General features: G+C 53.9%; 1 protein-coding gene across 7 annotated transcripts in view; it reads left to right on the forward strand.

Annotated features, from left to right (window-relative positions):
- The first annotated feature begins 7,634 nt into the window (after positions 1–7,634).
- The window catches only part of CADPS (calcium dependent secretion activator), a 196,481-nt gene continuing 177,297 nt past the window's right edge, over positions 7,635–26,818 (forward strand). For 6 of the 7 annotated variants that reach the window (XM_072044199.1, XM_072044197.1, XM_072044200.1 and 3 more), the window contains exon 1: positions 7,636–8,212. In XM_072044199.1, coding sequence (XP_071900300.1) covers positions 7,757–8,212 — 456 coding nt within the window. In that variant the 5' untranslated portion in view covers positions 7,636–7,756. Of the gene's footprint in view, positions 8,213–26,818 lie in introns of all 7 variants that reach the window. The other variant, XM_072044196.1, reaches the window with a different exon arrangement.

Below are 26,818 nucleotides of genomic sequence, written 5' to 3' on the forward strand. Positions count from 1 at the left end.
AGAGACAAAATCATCCAGTATGTGTTTTAGCAGCCTGTAAAATGTGCAGAGCAAGCACAGCCAGCACGCAGGCTGTGAAGCCCTGCACCTCGTTGCTCACAGGATCCACTTTCTCCGTGCCAACTTCAGCAGCTATCAGTCTGCAATGTCACCAGGGCTCTGCCTTGGGCTGTGTCTCCCCACGAGCCTGGATCAGCGGCTTCCCATCCCAGTGAGCACATCCCCAGCTCAGGGCAGGGGGCTGCAAAGGGATATTTAATCGGAGCTGGGCTTTAGGAGATGCTGCTCTGGAGGTGGCAGCCCCCATCACAGCTGTCTGCCTGCAGCAAATGGAGAGGAAAAAGTCCAACATGGCTCGACACTGAATTTCCAACATCGCCCCAGGGCCCCCGCACGCAGCAGCCCCTACCAGTGCCACCACTGCTGAGGGCTTGCTCAGACTGACATTCCCCAGTGCTGCCTTTCCAAGCTCATCCCTAAAAACCCGCCCGTGGCTGGGACTTGTCACGGAAATGTGCAGGCTGGAGGTCTGAGCAGGGGCTGCGGGGCCTGCAGGACAGAGGGAGGGCTCCCCCATGGCGAGCTGTCCACATGTGAATAACCAAAAAATGATCCCCTGGAGATGTCACCGGGGAAGTCCTGCGGGCAAACTCAGCCAAAGTGAGCAATTGCTAAGCGGCTCCAGAGGCGACCCACGGGCTCTCCTCTCAATGTGTATTTGTGGGACCAGCACTCCCAAAATAAGCAGAGGAGAGGCGAAACAGCCCCTCTCAAGGCGTGTGAACTCACAGCTGGAAGAATTCCCCTCTACAATCTCCTTGGCTCCAGCCAGCCCCAGCCGAGCTCCTGGATGGGGCACAAAGGGGCTGGATGTTACTCGCACCCTGCCTGATGTCAACAGCAAAGTCCTTGTGAACAGCACCGAGTCTGCTTGCCCACCTGAGCCCTTGCTGAAGGAATAGCAGAGAAATTTCCGAGTGCTGTGAGCTGTGGCCATGCACCAGCGGTGTCTCCGTGCTGCGCGCGAGCAGCCGGCTGGCGTTTGTATCCAGTTGTTGATGTGTAAGCAGGGAGCGTGCCGCGCGTTTACATCACTTTCACACCAAGTTTGGAGCAGAAAGCATTAAATATTTATTGTGGGCCTAAAATACCGCCCAAGCGCCCTACTTACTGATATTACATATTAATTCACGTAGATTTTGCCGAAGTGGTAATGCGTTTATTTAAAAGTGGCGGCTCTGAGGCATTCATTACGCGTGTGCTGTTTAATAAGAGGCGAGATCCGTGTCCCCAGAGGAACCCCATCTCGTCGGGTCTGTAAACCCGAGGAAGTGGCTTGTGCAAAGGGAAATTCAAAGGTTCGTAATTACTGGGTGGTGGGGGGGGGGAAGCACTAGCGGGAAGTTTTTAGTGATCCGTTGCGGACCAGTAAAATCAGCCTTTCCAGAATAAAGGCACTTCAAAGCCTAGCAGAAATTACAAGTTATTTCCCCAGCAGTAGGAGGATGGACATTCAGAGAAGCAATCACTCGGCTGGAGCATAATTGCTCCAGATCGATTACCGCCTTCTCCAGGTGCTTTCCTGAAATGCGAGGAGCAGTGGAAAAACTACCCCGAGAAAGTTAAAAAATAGTTAAAAAACACACCCTGCAGCGACCCTGGGGATCGCAGTCAGGCACTGCATGGCAGCAGCGATCCACGCCGGGTTTTGTAGGAGCCCTGTGCGTGCTGGAATAGCTCAGCTGCAATTATTTCCAGGCTCTGGGCTAGCAGAGTAGGGTGCATTTAATAGAGCTCCTTGTTCCTCCTCCTGCAATAAGACTCGGTCGTTTTTAATTATAGCTGACTGGAAAGCTGGGAGCCAGCGCTGATTGGGCAGCAAAATATTGCTACGATCCTCTCGCTGGTGTTTGGAAAGGATTTTGGTGCCGAACCCACCATGGACGTGATGCTGCCAGTCTGGCCAGGGAGCGGAGACGAACGGCTCGTTTGTGGATTTTGCCGAGTGGCCGCAGACAGCGGGTCTGCCCTCGCTCAGAGCCTGCTGGCTGAGGCTAATTTGGTGTTATTTATTGTAACACCTGCTGTAACAAACCCTATGAAGAGGCTGCAAAGACCCGACTCAGTGCCAGGGCTAAGCACCTTGGATCCCCTGCATCCCGGCGGGGCAGCACTGGGGCAGGGGGCCAGGGCATGCAGCACTTTTCCCACCGTGCAGTGGCCAAACTTCCCTACCTCGTGCCTCGTGCTATCAGAGAACCTCTTCTCCTCAGCCCTGAGGTGCCTCTCATCACGCTCCATCCCCTCTCTCCCTGCACTGTTTGCTCTCCCAGAACCTCGGAGCAAAACCCAGTGCCCGGGAGAAACCCAGTGGGTGGATCCTCACATGCACCTCCCTTCAGGCGCAGGAGGAACGAAATCCATCACCTTTTTTATTCCTCATCTGAGGATGTGCTTGCTGCCCTGGTTGCCCCTTCCTGCAGGCCAGCGGAAGGCTCAGGACGGGGCAGCAGCATCACTGCCTCCAGGGAGCAGCCACCAGCACCCGCACAGCAGCGGCTGTGGCGCCTCCAAACACAGTCCCACGGTGGAACAAGCACTCCTACCTCGGCACACGCGGCTGCTTCTGCCTCTGGCTGCTGCGGGAGCTCTCATGTCATTGCAGATGCTCCTCAGGGCTAGAGAGCAGCACGCAGCACCCACCAAGGGGGAGGTCTCAGTGGGGAGAGGCAAGGGAAAACAGCAGCTCAGCAGGCATTTTGGAGAGACTGACATGCTTTCCCAAAGCATCTTCCAACACGCTACCCAGAAATAGATTAGGAGGTGACCTCATTGTAAGCCCCAGATTTCTGGCAGCGTGCGGCGCGGGGCACGCCACCTCCCCTCCCCGGCGGAGCAGGCTGCAGATAACCTCCCCTATCCTTATCGTAGGAAATAGCATTGCCAAGCCGTGCTGCTGCCTGGCCTCGCAGCCAGAGGCTTTGCAAGGGAAATTTATGATGTCGCTCAAGTGCTTTCGGGCTGCAGGCGTGTTGCAGCATATTGACGGCGTTTGGCATCAGCTAGACCAGAAATCGGGGGCAGGTGGCTTGTAGTTTCCTGGCCACCTAGAGCCACAAGCTGTGTCCCTGAGGTCCCCCTCCAGCGCAGGGGGCCGGCGGGCTGGCTGCGGTGAAGGAGGTGTCACTGCCCTGCTCCCCTGCTGGCCACCTGGGCACACCGGGAAGGAGACCGGAGACCGACCTTTGAGACGGCAGCTTGCTGAAGGAAGCAACATTTATTGCCTGAGCTGTAAATCAGCGAGCCCTTGGCTGTAACTATCCGTGCAGGGAGGCAGCTGAGCAAACGCAGCAGCGGGAGAAACGCTGAGCCGCAGCTGTGGCCGGTGCAAGAGCCGGGGGTGCCACAGCTACGGCTGGGTCTCTGGGTCTCCTCCGCCACCTTCCCCGTCCCACGTCCCCCACCACGTTGCTGAGGGGTTGAGCAAGGCCAGCAGCCCTCCCTGCTCCCCGCGTGCTGCTGAGGCAGCCAGCAGCCCAGTGCAAATATTAGCTGAGTGCGCGTGGATGGGCGGGGAGGGCTTTAAGCCCTTCTGCTCGGAAGACGCAGCAATCTATATCCCGGTGTTACCAAGAAACGGGGATTGTTTGCTGCTCTATTTTAGGAGACCGTGAAACGTTGCACGGAGCCTCGGACACACCAGGATCTCTATTTCCCTTCGGTAAATTGGGGTTATTGCTGAGCGGCGCCGTTTCACAGCGGCACTCTGCAGCCTCAGAGCAGGCTCTGCTTATGCCTAAAAGCATGGGTGCGTTGCTCAAACCTGCCCATTATTCAGCATCATGACACCTGCTCTTTAATCTACCTGCCTGCAAGGTGCACACTGTCCAGTCCCTCGCCACGCGTGTCCAGGGAGATCACAGTGACTCCCAGGGAGGAGGCATCATTTACTACTTGTTGCACAGCGAAAGCGTGGCTGGCCCTCAGCAGCCCCTCTTTCAGTCGCTGCTGAAATTTCTCCTTTGTACGAACTGGAAGATCTTTCTGGTCTTAAGTGGATTTTTTGCCACCTGTTTTGGCTCTTTGTTTGCCTTCCCATGTCGCCTGCTACTGTACAAAATCCAGACTTGTTTTGCAAAGTTGCAGTTCCAAGATGAGAGGTACAGCTGAGCAAACATTTATTTCACATTTCGGCGGCACGGTGCCAAAGGTCCGGGGTTGTGGTAGCAGCCAGAGGAACAAATGCTCGCAGATGTTTGACTTCTCGACGTGCTGGGAGCAGCAGCCAGCAGGCAACGGCTGATTGCTCAGCAGCTGGCACTGGGCAGCACCGTGCCCATGTCTCCACCACCTGAAATCACCTGAAACCACCTGCAGGGCAGCTCCCCCAGCTCGCCTCAAGATGAGGGTGAACCCCAGCTGAGGACACTGTGCTCCAGCATTTTCAGATCAGCTGCCCATGAGCTGCCGGCATAGGGCAAAGCTTCCTCTGGGTTTAACCAAATCCAGAGCTGGGCTGAGGGTAAGGGTCAGCGGTGCGTTAGGTGGCTGGGCTGGGAGAAGTGGCGAGCACCCCCAGGACCTTCCCAATCCCACAGCAATGTGCAGTGCGAGGGACTTCACGTGGCCAAGGGGGAGCTCAGGTGAGGCTAAACAGCACATTCGCTTTCCTCTCTTTTCCCTTCCAGGCCATCTCCACATCTCACTGCCACTGCCACGTGCAGGTTTTACAAAGGCACTAACTGCTCCCAGCTGCCGTAAATATTCCGGTTGAGGCCTTTAACCAGGATTAATAAAAGGAGCGCGGGTTTGTTTGTTTTTCATGCAAATGTGAGCCTCCCTGTGGGAGCTATTCAGTTAAGCTCTCCCAAACGGCTGCTATAAATGGAGTTTACTCCTTCTGAGGGTTTCTTCCACACCATTCGGTCCTGCCAGCCTGCTTGCAGAGGCAGCGCTGCTCCGGTGCCTCGTGCACGGGCACTTTGTTTCCAAAGCTGTGGCCTCAGCTTCAGCTCTGCTTTTCTTTAGAGTCATTTCCACAAATCATTACTTACACTGATTTCCCCTGTCTAATGGCAATAATGGAGAGGGATACGAATATTACGGCAGTGATTTCTTCTAATAGCAGCAGGCTCTTCCATTTGACACTGTACGAAATGGAAATAAATTTGAAACATTTCAGGAAATACTTGGAATATTCCTCAACCTGTGCTGCTTCCAACATCAGAGGCCACCTGAGATCTCTGCCTCGCTGTGTCCAGCCAGGAGAGGTGAGAGGGACGGTGCAAGTGCTCCCAAGCACACGTGCATGTGCTGCTCGTTTGCCATACAAGCAGGCACAGAGGTCAAGTAATCCCACACAGCGTGCCTTTCCTCTTACTGGAACAAGTGAGTTGGAAATGCAGATACTTTGGAACTCATTAGGTAATTATTCTGGAAAGTGTTTTAGAAGAAGCAATTAATTCATGATGCTAGGAACAAATAGATGGGGGCATATCTTGAAGCCTCCTGAAGGCTGCTCCAAAGCGCTAAGCCAGAAAGGGCCGTGGGTTTTGCAGCTCTGTTGCACCTTGAAAAGGAGCTGCCCAGCATTCTGCATCCTTTTAACCCAAACAGTATCCCGGGCAAACAGAAATGCACACCGATATGATATCAAAAACGACTTAGCTAATGCTTCCATTTGTCTACATTTACCCACTCATTATAGGTGATTGCACAATTACCCACGATGAAATATTACTGCTGGAAGGTGCACGCACACAATTTGCACGGCTCCACCCGTGCTGCCTCCCTTCCCACGTCATGCAGGGCACTCGTGCTGCTGTGAGGCTGCTGGGCTGGCTCACCCAGCCATCTTTTGGGCCGTGTTTCTTGACGAAAAATTCAGGATTTGCATGACGTTTGTGTTTTTAACGTTTCTTAAAGTGTGCATCTGGAAACAGAAAGCAACAGGCCTGAGAGTTTCTGACTGTTCTTTTCTTTATTCAAGAAAAATCACGGATGTTGTAGCTGTGTGCTCAGACATAACAACCAGGAAAAGGTGGCTGTGTGATATCAGGAGGGAGAAAGCATCTCGCTTTGAGGAGGAGGTGTCCCTGCTCCTCCGGACCAGCAGCGCTTCCCGATGAACTCGCTTAATCCTTGCCTGAACGTCTAGTCAGGCCCTGTCAAGCACATCCAAGCTCAAAATTCTCCAGCGAGCAAAATCTCACCCACTGAAGGATAAATATATTTCTGAAAGCTCCTAAAGAAGAACACTTTTTTTTTTTTTTTTTTTTTTTTGGGTGATTGTGTGTATCTATTTTGCATCAATTAATTTAAGAAATCTTTTCTGACAATCTGTCAGAGAAGTCAATCTGTCTCTATAGATAGACACGCAATGTCTGTGATGTTCCTACCAGCAAAAGTTGCTTCTGTCATCCCCAGCTGCTTTTTTTTTTAATTATTTTTTTTTTCCCAGCAAATCCACCTCTGCAGGCTTATCTGTAGCACTTCCAACCACTGAACCAGTTCGGAGCAATCACAGCTGAAAGAAAACCTTTCATAAAAAAATGGCTCAATTTTCTTCTGATCATCGCAGAGAGTTTTATTGCTGTCACGTCTGGGACGGGGAGGACAGAGAGATGTAGCTTTCAGACATCTACGGGAGAGAGAAAGAAAGAAATTTCTCCGTTCTCCAATGCGATAAACAGCATTTATTTCCAGAAAATCCCAAAGGCTTCTTGGGGGATTATGTATAGATAATACCATTATAGACGCTGGCGTAATTTATTCTATTTTTTCTGCCTTCACAGCTGGCACAAGTGGACTCAGGGCAATGAGGTTTTTTGATGAATGATGTAAAAACAGCATAATTTAAAAAAAGAGAGAGGGAGAGGGAACTTTGCTGAGGAGATCCTTGAGAGGTTCCCATCATCGCTGTGGCTGCCATCGTTGCGTTAGCCTCTTGTGGGAGCACAGGGCCCTAAAAGAGCTGTGGAAGTTTTTCTGGACTCTTTTGTGATGCCAGGCTTGTCATCAGGGTGCCACAGGAGCCCAGATGATGTGAAAATCCCAAAAGGTGGCCTCTGGCAGCACCCAACCCTTGCCTTGTGCCCCACCGCCAGGAATCGGCGCTCACCCCCTCTGAAAAATGGAAAAAAATGAAAGCAAAAAGGTTTGTCAACACACCGAACAGGCGATGGTATTTTGACGTTTACAACAGCACCACTACCAACGAAGCAGAAAGAAACCTTGCAAACAGCCACCCACCCACCGCAAATACACCACGCACACAGGAACGAAGCCCCAATCCGAGCTGGAAATACCCCAAAATCAGCACACGGAACACGTTAGAGTCACTCCTTAGTGACTGAGGTGAAATATTTATTAGCAACATTCGCGTTTTCAGCGGCGGGTGCTCGGGGACAGCGCTGTGTGGACACAACCCCCCCCCCCCCCTTCCCCATGTCCCTTCCCAACCCTCCTGAGGCGCCCGCCATGGCGGCGGCTGCCCTCAGCGGGCATGCGCAGCGGGGCCGGGGGCGCGCCCGCTTCCCGCCGTGCAGCACCGCGGCCAGCGCCCGGCCGGGGGCGCGCGCGCGGGGCGGGGCCGCGCGGGGCGGGGCGAGGGCGGGGCCGCGCGGCGCGGGGGCGCGCGCGCGGGCGCGGGCGCGGCGGCGGCGGCGAGCGGAGCCGGGCAGAGCCGAGCGGAGCCGAGCCCAGCCCAGCCCCGGCAGCCTCGGAAGCGCGGCTCAGCCCCGGCCCGGCCGCCGCGATGCTGGACCCGTCTTCCAGCGAGGAGGAGTCGGAGGAGCTGGTGGAGGAGGAGAGCGGCAAGGAGGTGCTGGCGCCCGCTGCCACCGCCCGGCTCTCCCCAAGCCGCCCCGGAGAGGGCCCTGGCCCCGGAGGAGGAGGAGGTGGTGGTGGTGGAGGAGGTGGTGGAGGTGGAGGAGGAGGAGGTGGTGGTGGAGGTGGTGGAGGAGGAGGAGGAGGTGGAGGAAGCAGCGGCAGCGGTGGGCTGCAGCCGGGCGGGCGAGCTGGCGGCGCGGCTCGGCCCGCCAGCCCCAGCCCCTCGGTGGCCAGCGAGAAGGAGAAGGACGAGCTGGAGAGGCTGCAGCGCGAGGAGGAGGAGAGGAAGAGGAAGCTGCAGCTCTACGTCTTCGTCATGCGCTGCATCGCCTACCCCTTCAACGCCAAGCAGCCCACCGACATGGCCCGCCGGCAGCAGAAGGTACCGCCACCCCCTCACCTTCCCCTGCTGGCCCCATGCCTGGCCCCGCTGCCCCATCCCCACCCAGCACCCCGCCAACCTGCCCTCCTGCTCCCCAGCCATCTCCCCGCACTGCCCTCTCGCTCGCACACTCGCCCACCCGCTCCCCAGCCTCTCCTCCTGCTCGGTTGCCACTCGCCGGGCACCCCAAGGGCAACCTGGGCTCAGGGCACCTTGGCCCCGCACCGCAGGGGTTGCAGCAGCGGCCCCAGCCCTGTGCACGGCCTCGCTCCTCGCCGTGCTGCCGCCCAGGCGGAGCCAGGGCTGGCATGGGGCATCGTCGCGCCCGGTTATGCAAGGTCGGCGTTGGGGAAGTTTGGGATTTGGGCTGTTTGGGTTGTGCTGCTGGGAAGCAGCAGGCGTGCGCTCTGTCCTCCTGCTCAGGGAGTTTGCAACTTCACGCTCGCTGCAAAGTTCGCTTCGCCGGGAGTGCCAGCGCTGGCTTAGGGAGTTGCCGAGCCTCCTTCCAACTTCTCCCAAATGTTAGCACGCGGTGAGCTTCCCCTATTCCCCTGCAGAACGTGGCAGAGGTGCTTTGCCACAAAACGGCTGGCACGCTCCTCGCTCTTTCTCCCAAATGCATCACCAGAGCACGGCACGAGCTGCTCCAGACACGGGCAGGGGAGCAGCACCTCGCCAGGGTGCTGCGGTGATGCTGGGTCCAGCACCGGGCCGTCTGCCCTCTGCCAAGGCACGAGCTGGTGGCCCGGAGCAGAAATCCAGTCCCTCCAGCACAGGGACGTAGGCACACGTCAGCCAAACGCAGCCAACTCGCTCCCTGTGGCACTCAGGGTAGGTCCGTGGTGGGACATGGCTCTCTGGGATGGCCGGCTGCTGTTTTCCCCTGGTTTTAGTTGAGTTTCACAGATGGCGATTTTCGCCTCGGTACCGTTCTTTGTTCACAAATGACCTTTATAAGCCAGGAAGGCTCCTGGATGTACTGCTGCAAACGGCGTTCATTCAGTTCTGCTACACCACGGGACTATTATTAGTCATTGCAACATACGGAGGTAGGAAAGTGCATCAATTCTGCGCGCGGTTTAAAGGCAATGTAGGACAATCTGCTGTAGCTGGAAGGCTGAACAGTCTGCTTTTGTGAGAGTGAAGTTCATGGCTGAGGCTTTGGAGAGTTGCTTTTTATGCATTGTTCACCTACAAACCTTTTCATCAGACTGTGGATTTTCAAAGTCATCTTGGCTTTTGTTCTCTCTGAAACTTACTCATGTTAAGCGAAGGGAATTTACATAATTCCTTGTTTTGAAGGATATCAAGCAAACAAACAGAAGGGAGTTTTTCCAAAGGCACAGGCAGCATCTGTGTGGTCTGGAGATGGGTGGCTGGGAAGAAGGGCGATTTATGGCCCGTGAAATCCAGGTACTGCCCTGTGATGAGACAGGGGGAGGACAAGAAAAGGAGGCAGCCAACTGCAGGTGAAACAAAGAAACGAGGAGTAAAGAGAACAACGATAAACTGGCAGCAGTACTCGAGGGAATGGGGAAGTTGCACAGGACCTGGGGAGAAAATAATCCCTTCTGTGTGAAATGAGTAATGTTGGGAAATATGCCTGGCTTGTTTATACAAATAGCTAAAATAGGTGTCTCTCGGGGGTTAGCGTCTCCCCACAAAGTTAGCAGTGAAATGGAATTTGGAAAGCTAAATGTAACCTGACAACGTGTCAAATTGAATTCACCCTTTTAAAGGTGAATTCACTCTGGGTTTTCTTCATCTGTATATTCCCATGCTCAGTTGTCACAGAGGTTCCTGGGAGTAAATCCTTGCCCGTTTCCCTCAGCCTAAGCTCCTGTTAAAGTCAATTAAAGCCCTGCCAGAGCATGTTGTTGGACTGCACGTGATCACTGCTTTCCTCTCGGATCACTGTGGGAAAGCCCACCCTTTCTTTCCTGGCGTGCGGGAGACCCAAGTGTGGTGCCTGTGGGTTTTGCGTCCTCATGGGCACAGAGATATTGCCACCAAGGCTCTGCTGGATTTAATAATCTTTATAGGAACTCCATGTATTGATGTGTTTTCCGTGGTGATGAAAATACCAGATGCTTCAAGACTCATCAGGGTGGAGCAAATAGGTTTTGGTTCTCAGAGAGAACATGTGTGACAGCAGAGCTTTGGCCGTGCCCCAGTGGGAGCTGTTGCCTCAGTTTCCCCCTGACAGGGGGGTGATAAACCTGACGGGAGGAATTTGAGGCCTGAGAAGCACACCCTGCCAAGTCTGCTTCTGCATCCTCGTTTAATTCTCTGTGATTGCCTCAGTGATGGGGATGAGGGCGCTGGGTTGTGCGGCAGGTGCTGTGCGATGCGCGGTGGCTGGAGCAGGCAGCCTGCTGTTCCCCCGCACTCATCAGCGCCTTGGGATGAAGCGAGGTGTGCTCTTGGGGTAGGGGCACAGCAGAGAGATAATTGCGTGCCATCTGATAAGTTTTAGCATATGTGAGAGTGAAGGGAAGAGTGGAAATGTGCGAATGGGCAGCTTAGCTGGGGGTGCAGCACATGGGCGCAACAGCACTGCACAATCGTCTCGAACTCTGTTTCAAATTCCAAGAACAATTCAAGCTCTTGCCACTCGGAGCTGGTATTTTTCCTGATCCTGACACGCCAGAAATTTCAGAAATGCTGTAAAAAAGTGTTCTTTAGATCAGCACACATTCAAGCTTACACCTCTGCTACAGATTTACCGTGGTGTTTGGGTGGAAAGGCTTCACTTCAGTAACTGCACATCTGTGATGTCTACCTGTCCGTTTTGGTATTTACAGCTCACTCGCCTCGCTTCCTGAGGAAGAAGGCTTGTTAGATACCTGCCTCTGCTGTCTTACTTCCCTCCTGGATTTCTTTTTTAAGCCACTTACGAATTCCGAGCATGCTTGGCAGGCAGACAGTGGTCTGCAAGATGCCAGTCCCTGAGGCTGGGCGAAAGCAGGGAGATCGGCAAAGAAGTACCCCAGTGGAGAGGGTTTGGCAGCGGGCAGGAAAACCTATTTTTGCCAGGAAAGCCCTGCTGGCAGGCAGGCACAGGCTGTGCTGGATGCTGCTGGGGCAGGAGGGCTGTGAGGTGCCCCCCAGGGGTGGGTGTCTGTGCCTTCCAGGTGGCATCACCTGAGAGATCGGCTCCAGGATGTCAGCATCCCTGTGAGCACGTGTCTTGGGAAGGGGTGGTGTGGAGGACTGGGTGGGTGATGAAACCTGGAGAGCACGCTAGCTGTGGTTGCCCTTGCTTTTCCAGCACCACTTTCTGCCCCGTGGAAGGAGGGAGGGTGACCAGGAGGGGAAAGTCTGGCTTTGCTGCGAGTTGCTGGAGCCAGCCCTGGGAGAAGCAGCTTGGGATTTGGGCCCTTGTGTAAGCCTGCGGGGTGACGTCGGGTGCATTAGCAAAATTCTCCGGTCAAATTCAGCAAAGGGCTTAAGCCTGTGCTTTGCTGAATGGTGATTGATTTAAGCACCACTCTTAATGCAGAGCAGGTGTGCGGGATCAGAAACTGTTAAATCAGTTACAAAGCATCCTGAAATACAACGTTTCTGCCATTTTGGCATGGGTGCAGGTGCTACAGCAGTTAGGAATGTAGTAAAGCTAACAGCCTTCCAAATAATCTTGTATTTCTTCACTACCCAGGGCTGAGCTGCTACTCTCAAACTATATTTCCACGAGTTCTCTCTTAAAACCGCTGGCATGTTCTTCTGGGGCTGACTGTGGCTCAGGTGGCGTTGGGACTTGTTGGAGGACCTGTGATATTATGGGCAAATTCGGCTCTCCTGGCCCCAATAAGCCCTTGGGGCTGTGTGTTTCTCAGCTCCTCAGGCCAGGAGAGGAAAGCAGGCGATGGGCTCATTTTTCTTCTGTTCATTGGCTGCTCTCCAGTGCTGCTGAAGGAGGAGACATGGGTCTCAAGCACGAGCTGGACCCCACGTGCAGCTCGGTAGCTGCAGGAGGGCTCACCACGGTGCAGCAAGGTCACAATCAGCTCTGTGCCCACAGAAACCTCCCGGAGCAGCTGGGGCTGTCCCCAGCTGGCTCAGTGTGGCCACGGCCACCAGCAGTGAGAGCTGGGTGAGTGGCTGGGCTCGGTGAGAGTTGGTCCCAGGGCAGATCCGTGCTGGTCCTGCGGTGAGAACAAGCCTTTCACTGCTGCCCAGGGAGCTTTGTCTCTGGGGAAGGAGGTACGGCTTGTCCAAGCTGCAGCACGGAGGACAGAACATGAGCGTCGTGTTCAGTGAGTTGTCTGGAATCCCCAGAAAATGGTTATTTTCAGTTAAAACACTTATCGTTTATTTTGCCAGTGCCTTATCTTAATTTAATTCCAGCAGATATTAAATATTTGTCATAGCTGGGCTATTTATATACTTGCAGCTTATTGAATCGGGAAGCAGGTAATTAAATAGGCTGTAAGCTCGGTCCTTGTTGTAAAACTTTGCAGCTTCTGATCTGGACCAATGATTCAGTTGCTGTGGGTGGCACCTCTCAGGCCAGAGATGTTGTGAACTAGCAGTGGGGAAGACTCATCAGATCATGCAGATGCAACCTCTGCTAAAGCCCGTCGCTTGCAAAAAGTATAATTTATGGCCCCGCTTTGCGTAGTCTAGACGCTCTCCCCGAAGCACTTTGCCTTGTGCACAACTCCTAATTCCTCCTGATGAGTTATGAGTCACTCGCTCGCAGTTCACCTAAGCGGGAAGCGGTCAGCAAGTCATTCCCCTGGGTAATTTTTTGTTAGCTGAAGAAGTATTTAATTTGTTTTGCAGTGCGGTGTAGCAGTAGGAACCCAGCCATTGCCACGCTGGTACATGCAATACACACAAACCCCTGCTAGCTCCTGCCGGTGCATTAGTCCGGGGGGGTACAAGGCAAACATCCCACTTAATTATGTAAACGTGATTAATATGCCAAGTCTGATCGATACAGCGTGATAATCAATACAGCTGTTTGTGGGGATGGGATGCTCAGGCTGCTCTGACTGCCTTTTCTTCTGGACTGGGGGGACATAATTCTTAAAGCCCTGTCCAAGCACAGTCTGTGGGCTTGATGTGTGTGCACTCGTTGTTTGAAAAGGTGCTTTTAGTGACAATATTTTTGCATTATTTGCCTGTGATTCAGGCTGATAAACTGTTAGACCTTTTCTAGAATTTAAACACCTGAGCCAAAATGTCGTGTAAATGTTTATTCAGCTTGGGGTAAGCTGCGCAGAGTTCAGGCATCATCCTTCAAAACCTGCCCAGCTCAGAGTAAGGGTGAGAGCCTGGACTTGAGGAGTGGGATGAATACAGGGACCCCTGCAAGAGGGCATCAGCTCAGGCAGTCATTACCCATCGTTACAGACTGCACCTGAGCTGTGTAATTGGGCTGGCACACCCAGGTGTTGGCGTCTGGTGAGGAAACTGAATAAAACCTGGATTCAGTCGCATTTGGGGGTTATTTTTGCTGAGTCCAAAGGGTGTTGCTTTTTTATTTTTTGCGGCGTTTATCTTATGGTACTGCAGTCTGCAGTAGTTAGATTCCTGTTTCCACCTCCACTCCCTTTTACCATGTGGGATTTACTCGATGATTTAGGGCAGGCATCACCTGTCGCTGGGTCTGACTTGGATCTGGTCCTGAACAGGCATGGAGCAGAGCGACCCCATCCCTGCAAGCCCATCCCGGGCTGTTTTCCTTCTGCCTGGGAGAGGATCTTGGGGCAGAACTTGGTTAAATTCTTGGCAGTAAAGAAGCAGCCCACAAAGCTATTAGTTAAGAAATGGCTTATTGAAATGCACCCAGTCCCTGGCTGTCTGTACTGCTGCCTTGTGAGCTGCCTTAGTTTTGGCTGCTGTAGCTTCAGAATTCGATCCCGAGTGCGCACTGGGCTGGAGAGGATGGCACTGGGAGCCCACAGATCTGTAAGCTGGTAGTAAGTGCAGATGTTGATTTGGTTTGCAATCAACTAGGTGTACAAGGCATGCTGGCTCCTGTAGGAATCTCCCTTCCCCAGGGAATTTTCCATTGTGCAAGTCCAGGTGATGCTAGTTGGGAATATTAGCTGGTGCTCACTAGCGTGAGCTGCAACACTCTGCGTGCAGTGAATGTGATGTCCTGCAAGTGTCCTCGCTGTTCCTTTTGCCCCCATCTCATGTCCAGCCAGCCCATGGCTTTGCTTGGAAGCAAGCTCCCCTCCCAGAGCAGGGTGGCCGGGCACGGTCCCACCAGCTGGCCAAAGACATTTTGGTTGCCTCTGTGCTATGGAGAGGTGAGGAGGCAGGAGGTTTGCTGCTCATGCACCCGGGTACCAGAGGGTTTAGGCGCTGGGAGGTGACGAGGACATCACGTGGTGAAAACAGAGCAAAAAAGAAATTTCCCCAAGATGCTAAATGTCCTTTCCTGGTACCAAGAGGGCACAAATGGTTTGTGCATTGCAAGCGTGGAGCTCACATTTATCGTCTAGACCTCGAGCTTTACCTTCCATCTTAGCTGACTGCTCCCACCCTTGTAATCAGAGATTACAGACTCATCACTGCCTCGGAAGGAAGCTAATGGGGTGACGCAGCAGGAGCCAGCTGCCTCGCTACCTGCACGGTGACGATGCAAGGATGAAGGAAGGACACAGCGAGCGCTGCTCCAGCCACGGGCCGGGCTGCGTGACCCGCCGGCGGCGCCTGCTCTGTGCCACAAAAGGCAGCGCCGAGCCCCCAGCACCACAGCCCACCCACCCTCTGCCAGCAGGACCCCCGGGCAGGGGCCATCTGCTGCTGTTATCTGGGGACGTGCAGCTGGCAGAGCTGCAAGGGCTCGGTTTGGTGCTGAGCCAAGACCTAGCTGGAGTTCGGGCTGCGGAGACTTGGTGTTCGTGAGGCTCTCGGGTGGGAATCGATGCCTGAGCTCTGCGGGAAGGAGAGGGGAGCTGGGGAGGGCTGGCACGTGGCAGCCTGCCTGCCCCCTCCCTGCCACGGGGCAGGCTTTAGTCCTGGGTGCTCAGGTCTGGGAGCGGTGGAGGCGGCCTGGGATGGAGAGGGGCTCCGATGTCAGAGGGGCTATGAAGTCACCTGGGGTCACAGCTGTGCCTTGTGCTCCTGGATTGTCCTCTTCTGGCCTCCAGCTGTCTCCAGAGAGAAAAGGAGAGGATTACACACCTCTCCCAGGCTGAGCTGCTGTCCTACAAACACCCAGATCGATCGTGCACTACTGGTTTACATGGGCCAGGCTTCTTCCCGGCACAGTGTCTGTGCGTTGGCACGTTCCCTGGCCTTCAGTGCTGCCTTCTGCTCTCAGAGGTGTTGGTCACAATGCTGTAAGGACGCTGCTGCTGCCTTCAGTGGGGCTCTCGTGGGGTGCTCCCTCTTCCCCAGCACCCCACACTGCATATGGGGCAGGTTGGGCGCTTCGGTGCCTTTGCTCCAGCCCAGCTCTCCTCGGGTGCTGAAGGGCGGTGTGCTCAGGACCTTTCTCTCTCCATGCATCAGTGGCAGCTGCTGCCCAGACTCTGGAGGCTTGCAGGTTGCTGGCTGGCATAAAATGGTTGGTCTTTCCTAAGGTTGTTTTGCATCTCTGCAACTTTTATTTGGAGTTCCTCAGGCTCAGACCTCCGGAGCCCCCGTTGCAAAGCTCGCACTCGGTGCTTGTTTCCCGCAGAGATGTGTGATAGAAATTCCTTCTGTAATCACATTTCCCTGTAAACTCTCCTCTCTCAGCGTGTCTCACACCAGAATATTCCTGTCTGTGCAGAAGTCACCCCAAATGTGAATCAGGCCCCGCTGAGTGGGACAGTCCTCCCACCACCTATTTTTAGTGCGTGCAATTACCCTCCCCGCATCTCGGAACTCTAATTGCCTTTTTATTGCTGTGGAGCAGCGTGTGAAAAGTTCCTGCATGCTCGTGCCTCGTTTTCTCATTAGCTCTATTTATTCCTCCTTTGGCTCCCTTCCTCAACCTCATCACATCGAGCATCTTCTCCTCGCCTCCAGGGCCTCGTGCAGCTCTGCCACTTCTCCCTTGTTCCCCTGTGTCCTTTCTCGTGCTGCTACTCCAGATGCTCTGTTAGGGCTGTCTCCTGGTAGGGGCCCTGTGCATGGCACAAACCCTCGCCAGCCTCCCCAGGCTGCTGTGGGGCATCCCTAATGTTTCTTCCCCAAAAGGCCACGGCAGGGGGGACTTTGTGCTTGTGCAGCACGGGGCACGCTTTGTGTAACGGGGAGCAGGCAGTGCCTGGCTTTGTCTGGTGAGGTCTGCGAGTGCAAAGTCCTCCCCAATGTTATTTGCTTTATGTTTCAGCCTCGTTGTGTGGCATTTCCATAGCTTGAATTAATTTAATTATCCCCCGAGGTGCCTGCTTGCTCACAGTTGTCCGGGACTTTATTGCCCTCCTCTTGTGTATCGAGGAGCCCACACAGCTCTGAATCATCAGTAAATGTGATCAGGGTGTTTGATGTTTGCTCTCCCAAGTCCCTGATATACACAAGAAATGAAACCGGCCTTAATACGAGTCTGTGCCTCCCCGGTAGGCACCTGTTTAGCTCCTAAACACTTCCTAGCTGCGTTCAGCCCAGCCACTCCATCCTAATAGCATTCATATTGACTGGAGAGATGAATATTTCATACGGGATTGTATCCCGAGCTCTCGCAGCCTGTAGGTACTTCATGTCCAGCACATCTATTAAGCGTGATGCCAGCCTTGGGTCACCAGCCTGCAGCTCGGCAGGGATGTGGACCCTCGCTGCAGCCCCTGCCCAGCACCCCCCGAGGTGCCCGGCTGGCAGTTTTTGGCACCAGTTGGGCACCAGTATGGGTGAGGACACAACTGGGAACGCACCGGGCTGGCTGTACCATGGGCCCCAACAGCCCCTTAGCTGTGTCTGCGGGGTTTCTAGCGCTGGGAGATGGGGAGAGCTTATGAGCTGCTGTGTTAATTGGTTAGTGCAGGGTGTGGGGGTCACCAGGAGCACTGGGACTGGGCCCAGAGCCGTGGTTCAGGCACTGAACGTCCACAGGCTGCTCCTCCTGTGTCCGTCTGTCCTCCCAGCAGCCTCCGCCGCTGCTTATTGCGAAGGCAGTTAATAGCCCTGCATAATTCATGCTGACAAGTTGTACACACTCGATGATAAAAGGAGCCGGTGTTTAATTTACACACGTGGGGCTTCGCACGGACCTTGCAGCTACGCGAGCCCTGGCTGAGATGAAAGGCAGCGGGAGGGGGGTGGCAGCGAGGTGCAAAGGACAGGTCCTGGTGCCCCAGTCCCTCGTCTTGGGGGTGCTGTGCGTGTCCTGGGGGTGACAAACAAGGGTCCTGAGCTGTCCCACGCACCTCTCCGTGCTCCCACCCCACCTGCTTTTGCATCGCCTGGAGGCTGCAGAGCGAGGCTCCTGCTCCAAAAGGCCCTTTAAACCCATGTGAGCAGGAGAAGAGCAAGAGCCCATCACTGAGACACAGTGGCCAGCCAGAAGCAGATGGCTTGCTATTTCTGTGTCCTCTGGTTTTATTACTGCGGGTCTGGGAGGGAGTTACAGCTGCTCCAGGAGTGTGGCAAATCATCTCCATTTGTCTTGTGCTGTTGTGCCTCGCTGATGTCAGACGGTCTCCTTACATTTTGTGTACGTTCAGACTAAGCAAATCGCGGTGTTTTTTCCATGAAAATTTAATGATGAAAGATGACACTGAGGGATTTTTTTTCTCCTTTAACCAATTGTTTCATTTGCTGCTAATGGTCATAATAATGGTCGTAATCTTTCCTTGCTCCGGCTCAGGAGGACAGATGTGGCTTTTGGATTATTTTTTTATTTTTTACCTAGGCAGAATCTCCTTTTATTTATTTTTTCACCACTTCGATCACTCGCATTGCAATGCCGTGACCTATCTCCAAGGTGAACCTTGCAATAAATACTTGCTTGGGGAAGGGAGGCACGGCCGGGGTGTTGAGAAGATCAGGGCCTGTCAGCCAGCAACGCGCTCTGCAATTAGATGTCCAAATGCAAATCACTCAGACTTCAGAGCGCGGCAAGGTGAGGCTAGAGGGGACTTCAATCCAGTCGGAGATTAAGTTGAAATCCTTTGGGTGCTTTAATTCTTCCCAGTCAATTAAGCTCGCTAGGAATTGCGTGGTGGCTAGTCGGAGTTGTGCAGGAAAGCCTTTCGATGGGTTTCTCGTGTGTTCAAAGGCTTGCAGCACTTGTCCCCGTGGAGAACCTGTTTGTGCTGAGGGCTCTCACCCCTCAAACAGAAAAAAGACTCAGAGACTTGCAGCCGCAGTGATAACCCCCTGATTTTAATCCAAGGAGGTCGTGCACTTGTAGTGTTCCCATCCCATGGGTGCCCCGGGTAGGGTAAGGCAGGGGCTGGGATGGGGCAGTGATGCTGTGCTGAGCATCACTAAATAGTGGGGCTGAAGGTTTTCCCACTGCCCCTCGTGCCCTGGGGAGGCAGAGCCCGGAGCCAGAGCACAGCTTGTTGAAAACAAAAAGAGAGCATTGGTCCCGAGACTTGGAGAGCTGCAGGGAGGAATCGCTCATGCGGAGTGGGTTTGTGCTTCGGAAGCTGCTCTTCCCTTTGACTTTGGGAGGTTGAATGAAAGAGCTCAAGTGGTGGGAAGGCTGTGAAATGTTTCCTCACCCTCTGCTCGTGAAGCTAAGTTGCAGTTTTAGAAAATGTAAGGTAAATGAAAGCTGGTATTTCTGCTCTTTGGTCTTTCTCCGTGTCATGTGTCTGCTGCTCAGGAAACATTAATGAAAAAGTTGGGGGTGTGAATCAGTAAAAAAAAAAAAAAACAAACACATAACAACTCTTCTTTGTTGAAACCATGTGTACAAGGTCATAGCTGTTTATGTAGCAAATCTCACAGGACTTGAAAAATGTCCTTGGTGTCGTCCTGTGCAATTTGTCAATGGTATTTGTGGAGTCGCAGCACTGCTTTGCACCAGGGATGGCAAGCATACGCTGTGATTATACATCATGCCTCTTTTTTTTTTTCCCCAGCATGGATGACTAAGATTTGTAGATACGAGGCTCACAAGCTGAAAGGAAAAAATAGCAGAAATGGGAATTACGCAGCTATTTTCATAGCAAAACACTTGATTAGGGTCATGTATGGACGCAGCGCTGCGATAACCGCTGTACGTGGAGATGCTCTGCAGATGTCTGCGTTCCCTGGAGGGGGCTCAGCACCCCACATCGTCCTGCCCTGAGGTCGGGGTGTCACCGTGGGGCTGGCATCACAGCTGCTGAAGCACAGGAGCAAGCTGGGGAGGGAAGGGCTGCAAGCAGGGAGGCAGAGCGAGGGCCAGCCCTGTGCATCACGCGGGCTGCTGCTGAATCACTGTTTACGCCGGTTCTGTACCTGCTGACTGGGTGCATGAAAATAGGGTACTTCTATTTATAGTCCTTACCTTGTGCATTCATGCACACACACACACACACTGAAATCAGGCTTTCTGTGATGGGAGTAGTTCCTTGTCTGCACGGGGGAAGTATTCCAGGGTTGTCTTTGCGTTTGTGAGCATCACCTGGGTGAGGAGCCGGGTGCGGGAGTAAAGTGGTGAGGAGCTGAGCACCTGAATGCCCCCAGCCCGGCAGCAATCCTGCCCCTGCTGCACCAGAATCACAGCTTCCAGGCCTTATTCCATGTCCTGCTGCCTTCCTTTGCCTTCCCCTTCAGAGCTGGTGTGCTACCCAGGCGTGACCTGAGCAGCCGCTGCGGCAGGACCGCGGTGCCTCCTAGCTCTGCTTTGGTGCCAGCAGCTCAGGCTCACCTGCCATCGCCCTCATCTGTCTCGTTGTGCATCGATGCTGGTAGAGGAGTTTCAAGCAATATCAGTGAAGGAATAGGTCCTGAGGTGAAGCCAGCACCTCTGTTTTGGCAGGAGCTGTGTGTCTTGCCCACTGCTGCAGCTGATGGTGCTGCGAAAACTGGCGCTGCTTCTGCCTAGGGGCTGGTGCGCTCCTGCCCTGTACCTGTGGTACAACCGTGTTCAGGCTCACTGCTCCTTGGAAGCTGCCTCACCTTCCTAGGCTTGTTGGTGTTAAATTCCCATGTACTCCTGGTCAGATTTATGCTGTTTGGGTGGGCTGTCCGTGTGAAGGAGCAATGCACACAGCCCTTCATCCCCAGCTCTGCTGATGCTCTCCTGGGTAGCAGCGTGCGTGCAGCAGAAAGGAGGAAAATGGTTGTGGAGGCTTGGGATGCCTCCAGGTCAGAAGTCCTCAAAGAGAGGGAAGCCAGGCAGAAATGTTTGTGAAGCCCGTGCTGTGAACATGTGGCTCTGTGTCTTACAGGACCCCAGAGGGTCTGTGAAGCCTCAATTTCTTGGTGATCTTGTGGCCAAGCTGCTGGCCCCCAGCTGACCTGCATCTGTCCTGCTTCCCTCACCTCACAGCTCCCCTTCCCAGTAACTTCTGTCCCCTTACCTCACCCAGCCTGCTTCCTGAAGAACCAGTCATGGTGCTGTAAGGGTTCAGGCTGGCCAGAGAGAAGGACTTAGTCATTCTGGTGCTCATCCTGGCCAAGCAACACCCGATGTCTTCTGTCTTCCTTTGCCATCCTTTGTCACCACAGTGCACTGGCACATCCAGGTGAGCGTCCTTGTGAACGCCTTGCTGGGTGAGTTTCTCCCTTTGCCCTCCCCATGGGGATATCTCAAAGGAGACAGCCCTGGCCTCCCTGCAGGATATGGTTTTCTGCCACGGGCGCTGCGTGGAGCCGTGCTCATTCATCCCTCGCAGCTCGCGTAGCGCCGGCTCTTTCCTCGCATCATCCAGGGCATGCAGAAAGCCTGCCGGATTGTTTTGAAACTTCACAGCAGGAAAGAGCTTTGTTTCTCGTACGCTGTCGGGTTTGCCAGAGCAGCCCGTGAGCTGCGTGCCAGCAGCACACACGTGGGTCTGAATGCAGCAGCTTTGTGCTGGTTTTCCTGAGCCGAGGGCTGCCCTGCGGGGGGATCAGGGGCTGGAAATGGTGAGGTGCCTGCAGGTAGAGCAGAAATGAGGAGAAAGGGACTGGGGGAGCCATGGAGAGGTGGGAGGTGGCCTGGCAGTAAACCCATCAGTCAGGGCACAATGCTGGTGGGCGAGCCTGTGTTTGCTTTGGGAAAGGGCCCTGAGCTTCTGCCGAGGCTGCCCAGGAGCTCAGCATCAGCGCCCAGCTCTCCTCTCTGGTGAGCCCTTGTGCCACGTTGTCTTTGTGGGTTTGGGGGTTTGGATTTTATCTCGGAGAGAAACCAACCGGGAAAGGAAGTGTTCTTCGGTCCACGCTGAAAACAGCACCATAATTGTCTGCCCTCCCTTCTTAGAGAGCACCAGTGATCTTATTAATGCCTTCTTGCAGGAACGGGCTTAGAGGGCCATTACCAAGTTTGTATTAAAAAGCCTATTTGCCAGGTGGGTTTCCCTAAGCCTTTTAGAGATGGATTCACAGTACTTGTAGGTATAGGGTGAAGAAGTGATGAAGGTTTGGGCACTTCCTGTCCTTATTTTGTGGACCCCAAACCGAGATGGAGATCTTCTCCCTTGAAGGCTATTTAAAGCCAAGCATCGTGAGGCCGCGTGCAGGGAGCCCTGGGTACCGAGCTCTGAGGCTTCACTCTCCAGGGTGATTTGGAGATGTGCAAATTCAAAGGGTGCCAAAACCAGTTGCTTTGAGCTTCAGGGAAGAAGTATTTGGTGGTATACACACTATGGTGCAGACAGCTTCCCAGACACTATTTCACATGGCTTGTGCAGGGTATTTTTCCACCGCCGATGCTCTCGGTGGCTGTGCTTGGCTTCCAGCCATCCTCTTGCTTAAGGCCCAGGGACCAACGCAGGCAGCAGAGGCCGGGCACAACCCGTACAGGGGATGTGCTGCACTGCAGCCATCCTTGCTGGGGACAGGGCCATGTGTCCCCACCGTGCCGGGGAGGCGATGCTGGGACCGCGGGCAGCCGCTGCCTTTCTCCCTCCTCTTCTCCCCAGGGCTTGGTGCTGACGCTGCATCAGACACCTGCCCGGAGAGCTCGCGGGTCAATATCCAGTTAGAGCAGATCCATGCATCTGGCCTGCCTCCTTGCACTCTAATTGCCTCCTGCCTGCCTCCTATCTGCATCCAGTGAGCAAGCAGCAGCGCTAGTTAATTACTCTTCTGGGCTGAGTGCGGGCTTGCAGTCCGTTCTGTCAATACTAATTGTTTTATAGAAATATGAAGTACCACTTTCCCTTCCCTCCGAGGACTTTGGAGATGCAATGTGGGCTTTAATGATAGCATTTGCCCTTCTGGCCGGTGTGAGCAGGAAAAAGTGATCTCCTGTTAGAGCGGGCACTTCGGGTCATCTTCTGGAGAGCCGCGAGTGCTCTGCTCTGCTTCTGCGCCCCTCCAGTCCAGCTCTTTCCTTTTCCTTCTTCCCAACCTCTGTTTTAATAAATAAGTTACGCAAAAGGGTAAGTAAGTGAAGGTGATGTATGTGGGCATCTCCCAGCAGTTCACACAGCAGCACGTAAGGATATCACGTAAGGAAAGTCTCCTTTTGATGCATGAAAATTGTCAGCCCTTGGCCTCCAAAAGTCTCTCTGCTTGCTTGATCCAGCCGCAGTGGTTGCTTGTAAGATGGGTGTCTGCTGGAGATGTCCTGTTGTGGGGGGAATTAATAATTTTGCCCAGATTTCTTGTTCTGGAATAAATGCCAGATAAAACCACATTGTATATAATTAAAGGTAAATTAAAACACGCCCCGAGTGTGCTCAGGCTGAGGTTGTACGGAGCGTTTGCTGTGACCAAGGTTTTGGGGCTGTGTTATGGTTCTCGTTGCCTCGCTGGAGGTTTTGCCGCTAGCTCTGGCCCTTAGCAGCCGTGCGCAGAGCAGGATGGGCTCCCGGGTGAATACCTGAGACCTGCGAGGCGCTGTTGTTGAAGCATTAAAGCAGGAAGGTGCTGGTACCCAGCAGGGGAAGGTGCTGCTGCTAGGATGCTGTAGCCCTGACTCTGCTTCGCTCACCCCCCAGATTCCCAGAGAAGCCTCAGAAAGGGGACACGGGTGGGTGCGGGGTGCCCGAGCCCCCTGGTGGGGATGGGACAGGGCACTGGGGAGCGGGGGCTGGCTGAGACCCGCATCCTGGTGGCACAGGGTGGACGAGGGATGTCCTGGTGCTGCCCTGCCCGGCAGCTCAGGCACACGTCCTCGATGCCAGCCATGCGCTGGGAGGCAGCGTGGCTTTCCTCTGCAGGAGAGGTCTTTGCATCTCATGGGATTTACAAACCACTTACTCCAGCGTGGTCTGAGCTCTCCCTTCATCCCATGAAAATACAGGGGGGCTGTAGCCTTTTAGACTTGATCCCTACCCTCCTTACATTACCCATTCTGAGGGCTGGATGGTTTTGGCTGCTGAGCGAGCTGAGATGTGCTGTTTGCTTGGAGTTGTTGTACCAGGGCTTCCCGTCCCAGCCGAGCCCTCGCTGACTCCTGTGCTATTTTTCTCTGTGAGCGTTCAGCGGGGTGATGTACTGCTGCTGTCACCTGCAGAAGATCCTGTTCCCTGACCTTAAAATGCATCCCAGCTTCAAACCTGCTCGCTCAGGGACTCGGAGAAGCCTGTGCTCGTGTCCTTTCCATCGTGTCACCCGGCCTCGTTGCAGGCTGCATGTAAATTGGTCGCTGGAAACAGTTTTCTGATCTCAGCCGCAAATCTGATTATGGTTACATTAGGGAATGGAAGCACGAGGAGCCAGGTCATCGCTTTAAATTTTAGCGTTAAAGGTCAAGTTCCGCTGATTTTTAATCCTTTGACAGCAGCAGCAGCAGCCTCCCATCTCATGCTCCCGTGCATGTCTCCACCAAGAAGCAGGCAGGAGCTGGCAGATCCGTCATCGGCAAGGCTGGGTTTTGCCTCTGGGATTTTTTTGGGGAAAAAAACGAGGGAGGGCAGCCTCAGCCCTCGTGTGGGGCCGTGTAGATCCATGCCGTGGGGCTGGGCTCCCCGTGCACTGTGTGTGCGCCGCTGGCGAGATGTGCAGCAAGGAGCTGGCATCACAGCCATCCCCCGTGTTCCTCAATCTTGGCACCAGCTGCGGATCCCGCTGTCAGTATTTTGGGGCTATTTCCTTCAGCTCCTTATTAAAATGCATGTGTTTTTCCTCATTTAAAATGATCATCTGTATCAAAAAGCTAATGATCACAATACCTGGCTTACTTTTCCCCAACAAAGATGACAGCAGTGATATAAATCATTATGTTGCTGATTGTAAAATTGCTACCTTCAGGCACGTCTTTATTTTAGGGTTGGATTTTTTGGCTGCCACAATTTACGAGAGAGAGACAGTTGGAAATTTTCTCCTTTTAATAAGTAGTTTTCATAGCTCTCAAGTTTCTTTATCAAGTCAAGCTGCTTTGGCTGCCAGGCTGGAAAGAGCAGAAGATTAAAGTGCTTTTTATTTTTTGAAGATGCGCAGCTGTGCCTGTAAGAATATCGTGGCTTTCCTGAGGTAAGATCAAGTCACAAAGATTTCCTGGTGGGCTTTTGCCATCGCTTAGCTCCTGTGGTCCTTGCTGCAGCAGACAATGTGTCTTGTCCTCGGGACTCTCTGCTTGGTTGTTACAAGGCACGGGCACCTTCCTGCAGTGCTGCTTGGCTCTGGGAACCCTCCTGGCACCAAGGTGCAGAGCTCCAGAGGTGCTGGCACGGGCAGGGCCCTGCTGAAGGTTCAGAGCTACCAGGATTTTAATTTCCAGTTTTCAGAATGAAATCCCCGTGGGATTATAATGTAGCATCACATGAAAAAGCACGAAGGATTGATTTATTTTTTTTTCCCTTTCACCTATGTGGGGAGACATAAATGCCTGTCTAGGAAAATCGGCAGCTGCAGGGAGTATCCGAAATGCCACCATCTGCACACCTCCCAGCCGTCCGAGCTCTGCGCCCGGTGAATGACGCCAGCAGGCTCTATCAAGGGTATGGCTTGTATTTAATTCGGCGCTACAATCCCTTTAATCTAGGATTATATCCAGTTGTTTTCTTCATACGGGATGCAGGCTGTCAGATAAAAGCAAAAGCAGCTGGGAGGAGAAAAATGTCTTTGAACAGTGGCTGAAAAACCTCGAGCATCTGCAGATGCATTTGGCAGAGGCACGAACCCATCTCGCAGAAATGTCCGGGCAGGTGCACGGGGGCTGCCCGGACCCTCCAGCTCCGATGGATGAAGACCCCGGGAAGGCAACGGGTTGCAGATGAAATGGTAATTGCTTTCCCCTTGCTGAATGAAATCTTCTCTGAGGCGATTACGCAGATTAAAGCTTCCCACTGAAATGTACCAGAATAAATGCAGTCTGTGCCTCTCGCGGGGACTGCTGCAGCGCTGCGCCCGGCTGCAGCCTGGCCTGGGCAGGAGGAGTGGTGCTGGCTGCACGCCACGGCTGACCTCGTGATACCAGGCAATGTCACGACATTGTCACCAGGCTAGGGGTTTGCTGGGCAGTTCACAGTATGTCACAGGACTGGGAGTGCAAAATAATTCAGTATTGGATGGTGTTTTCCCATGTGCTGGGCTTTTTGAAAGCAGGAGCATCTGCAGCAGGAGCTCACCATGGCACTGGCTTCTCGCCTGCCCAAGGAGCGTGCTGGCAGGGCAGCCCCTTGCAAGCCAGTGAAGGCATCAGCTCGCTTGGAGCAGGAACTCTGCTCAGACATGTGGAGAAGGAAGAAGTTTTGAAGCTGAGAGCATGGCCTGAGCTGCCCTGATGTGGCTGGCCTGGGGTCCAGAGTAGGAGCCCTACAAAAGTAGGGCTGGAGGGACCCACGGCTGCCTGATGCCTCCTGCTCAGCATGGGACGGGGGGCACCCAGGTCACTCCTGGCTTCTTCACTCTCATGGACATCTTTAATTTCTTGTTGTGGACACAAGGAATACATTATCCTTTTCTTTGCAGCCAATCTCCCTGTTCTTAGAGGACTTCTGTGGGTGTTCTCAGCCCTCCCATCTTCTGCAGCTCCCCAGCCCTTCCCAGTGCCCACATTTCTCGTGCTGCTCCCCATGCCAGAGCCCCTTCCCCGCCCTGGGGCGGGCAGTGGCCCTTCTGCCTGCTCCCCTGTCTACCCATCTATCTGATGCTTCTACTTTTTCCTTTTTTCCCCCCTTACGACACAGGGCAGCTGTGTTTGGTTGCGTTCAGCTTGTGTCCCCCCCTCCTGACAGCTGCGTTAACGCTGTGCAAATGACTTAATGCACCCCCAGCTCCGAGTGAGGAGTTAAACCATTACCCTCGCTAACGGGGAGTCTGCGCCAACCCGATAATTGCTACTGGATGCCACTCTGGCCGAGGTACGAGGGAGAATTCACCATGCCTACACGAAGTCGTTTTCCTCGCTTATCACAGCGTGATCTAACGACCTGGCGCTGTTAATGGGGTCTGATTGGGGTGTGGGCTCTGTAATTCCACACACCGCGTGTGCGTGGCAGCCGCATAACACACATAAAAAACTCTGAAGTGCCAAAGTCATACGTGTGAGAGTCACAGAGAGCCTTTTCCACTCTAATTAGCTCCTTTCTAGGAGGAGAGGGAGAGTGGAGAGAAAAAAAAAAGGCAGTAAAAAAGGCAGCTGGGTTAAGTGTGTAGTAAAAGGTAGCGTGCAGTGGGCGAGGACAGTGC

Source organism: Anas platyrhynchos, chromosome 13 (genome assembly GCF_047663525.1).
Source record: "Anas platyrhynchos isolate ZD024472 breed Pekin duck chromosome 13, IASCAAS_PekinDuck_T2T, whole genome shotgun sequence".
Lineage (NCBI taxonomy): Eukaryota > Metazoa > Chordata > Aves > Anseriformes > Anatidae > Anas > Anas platyrhynchos.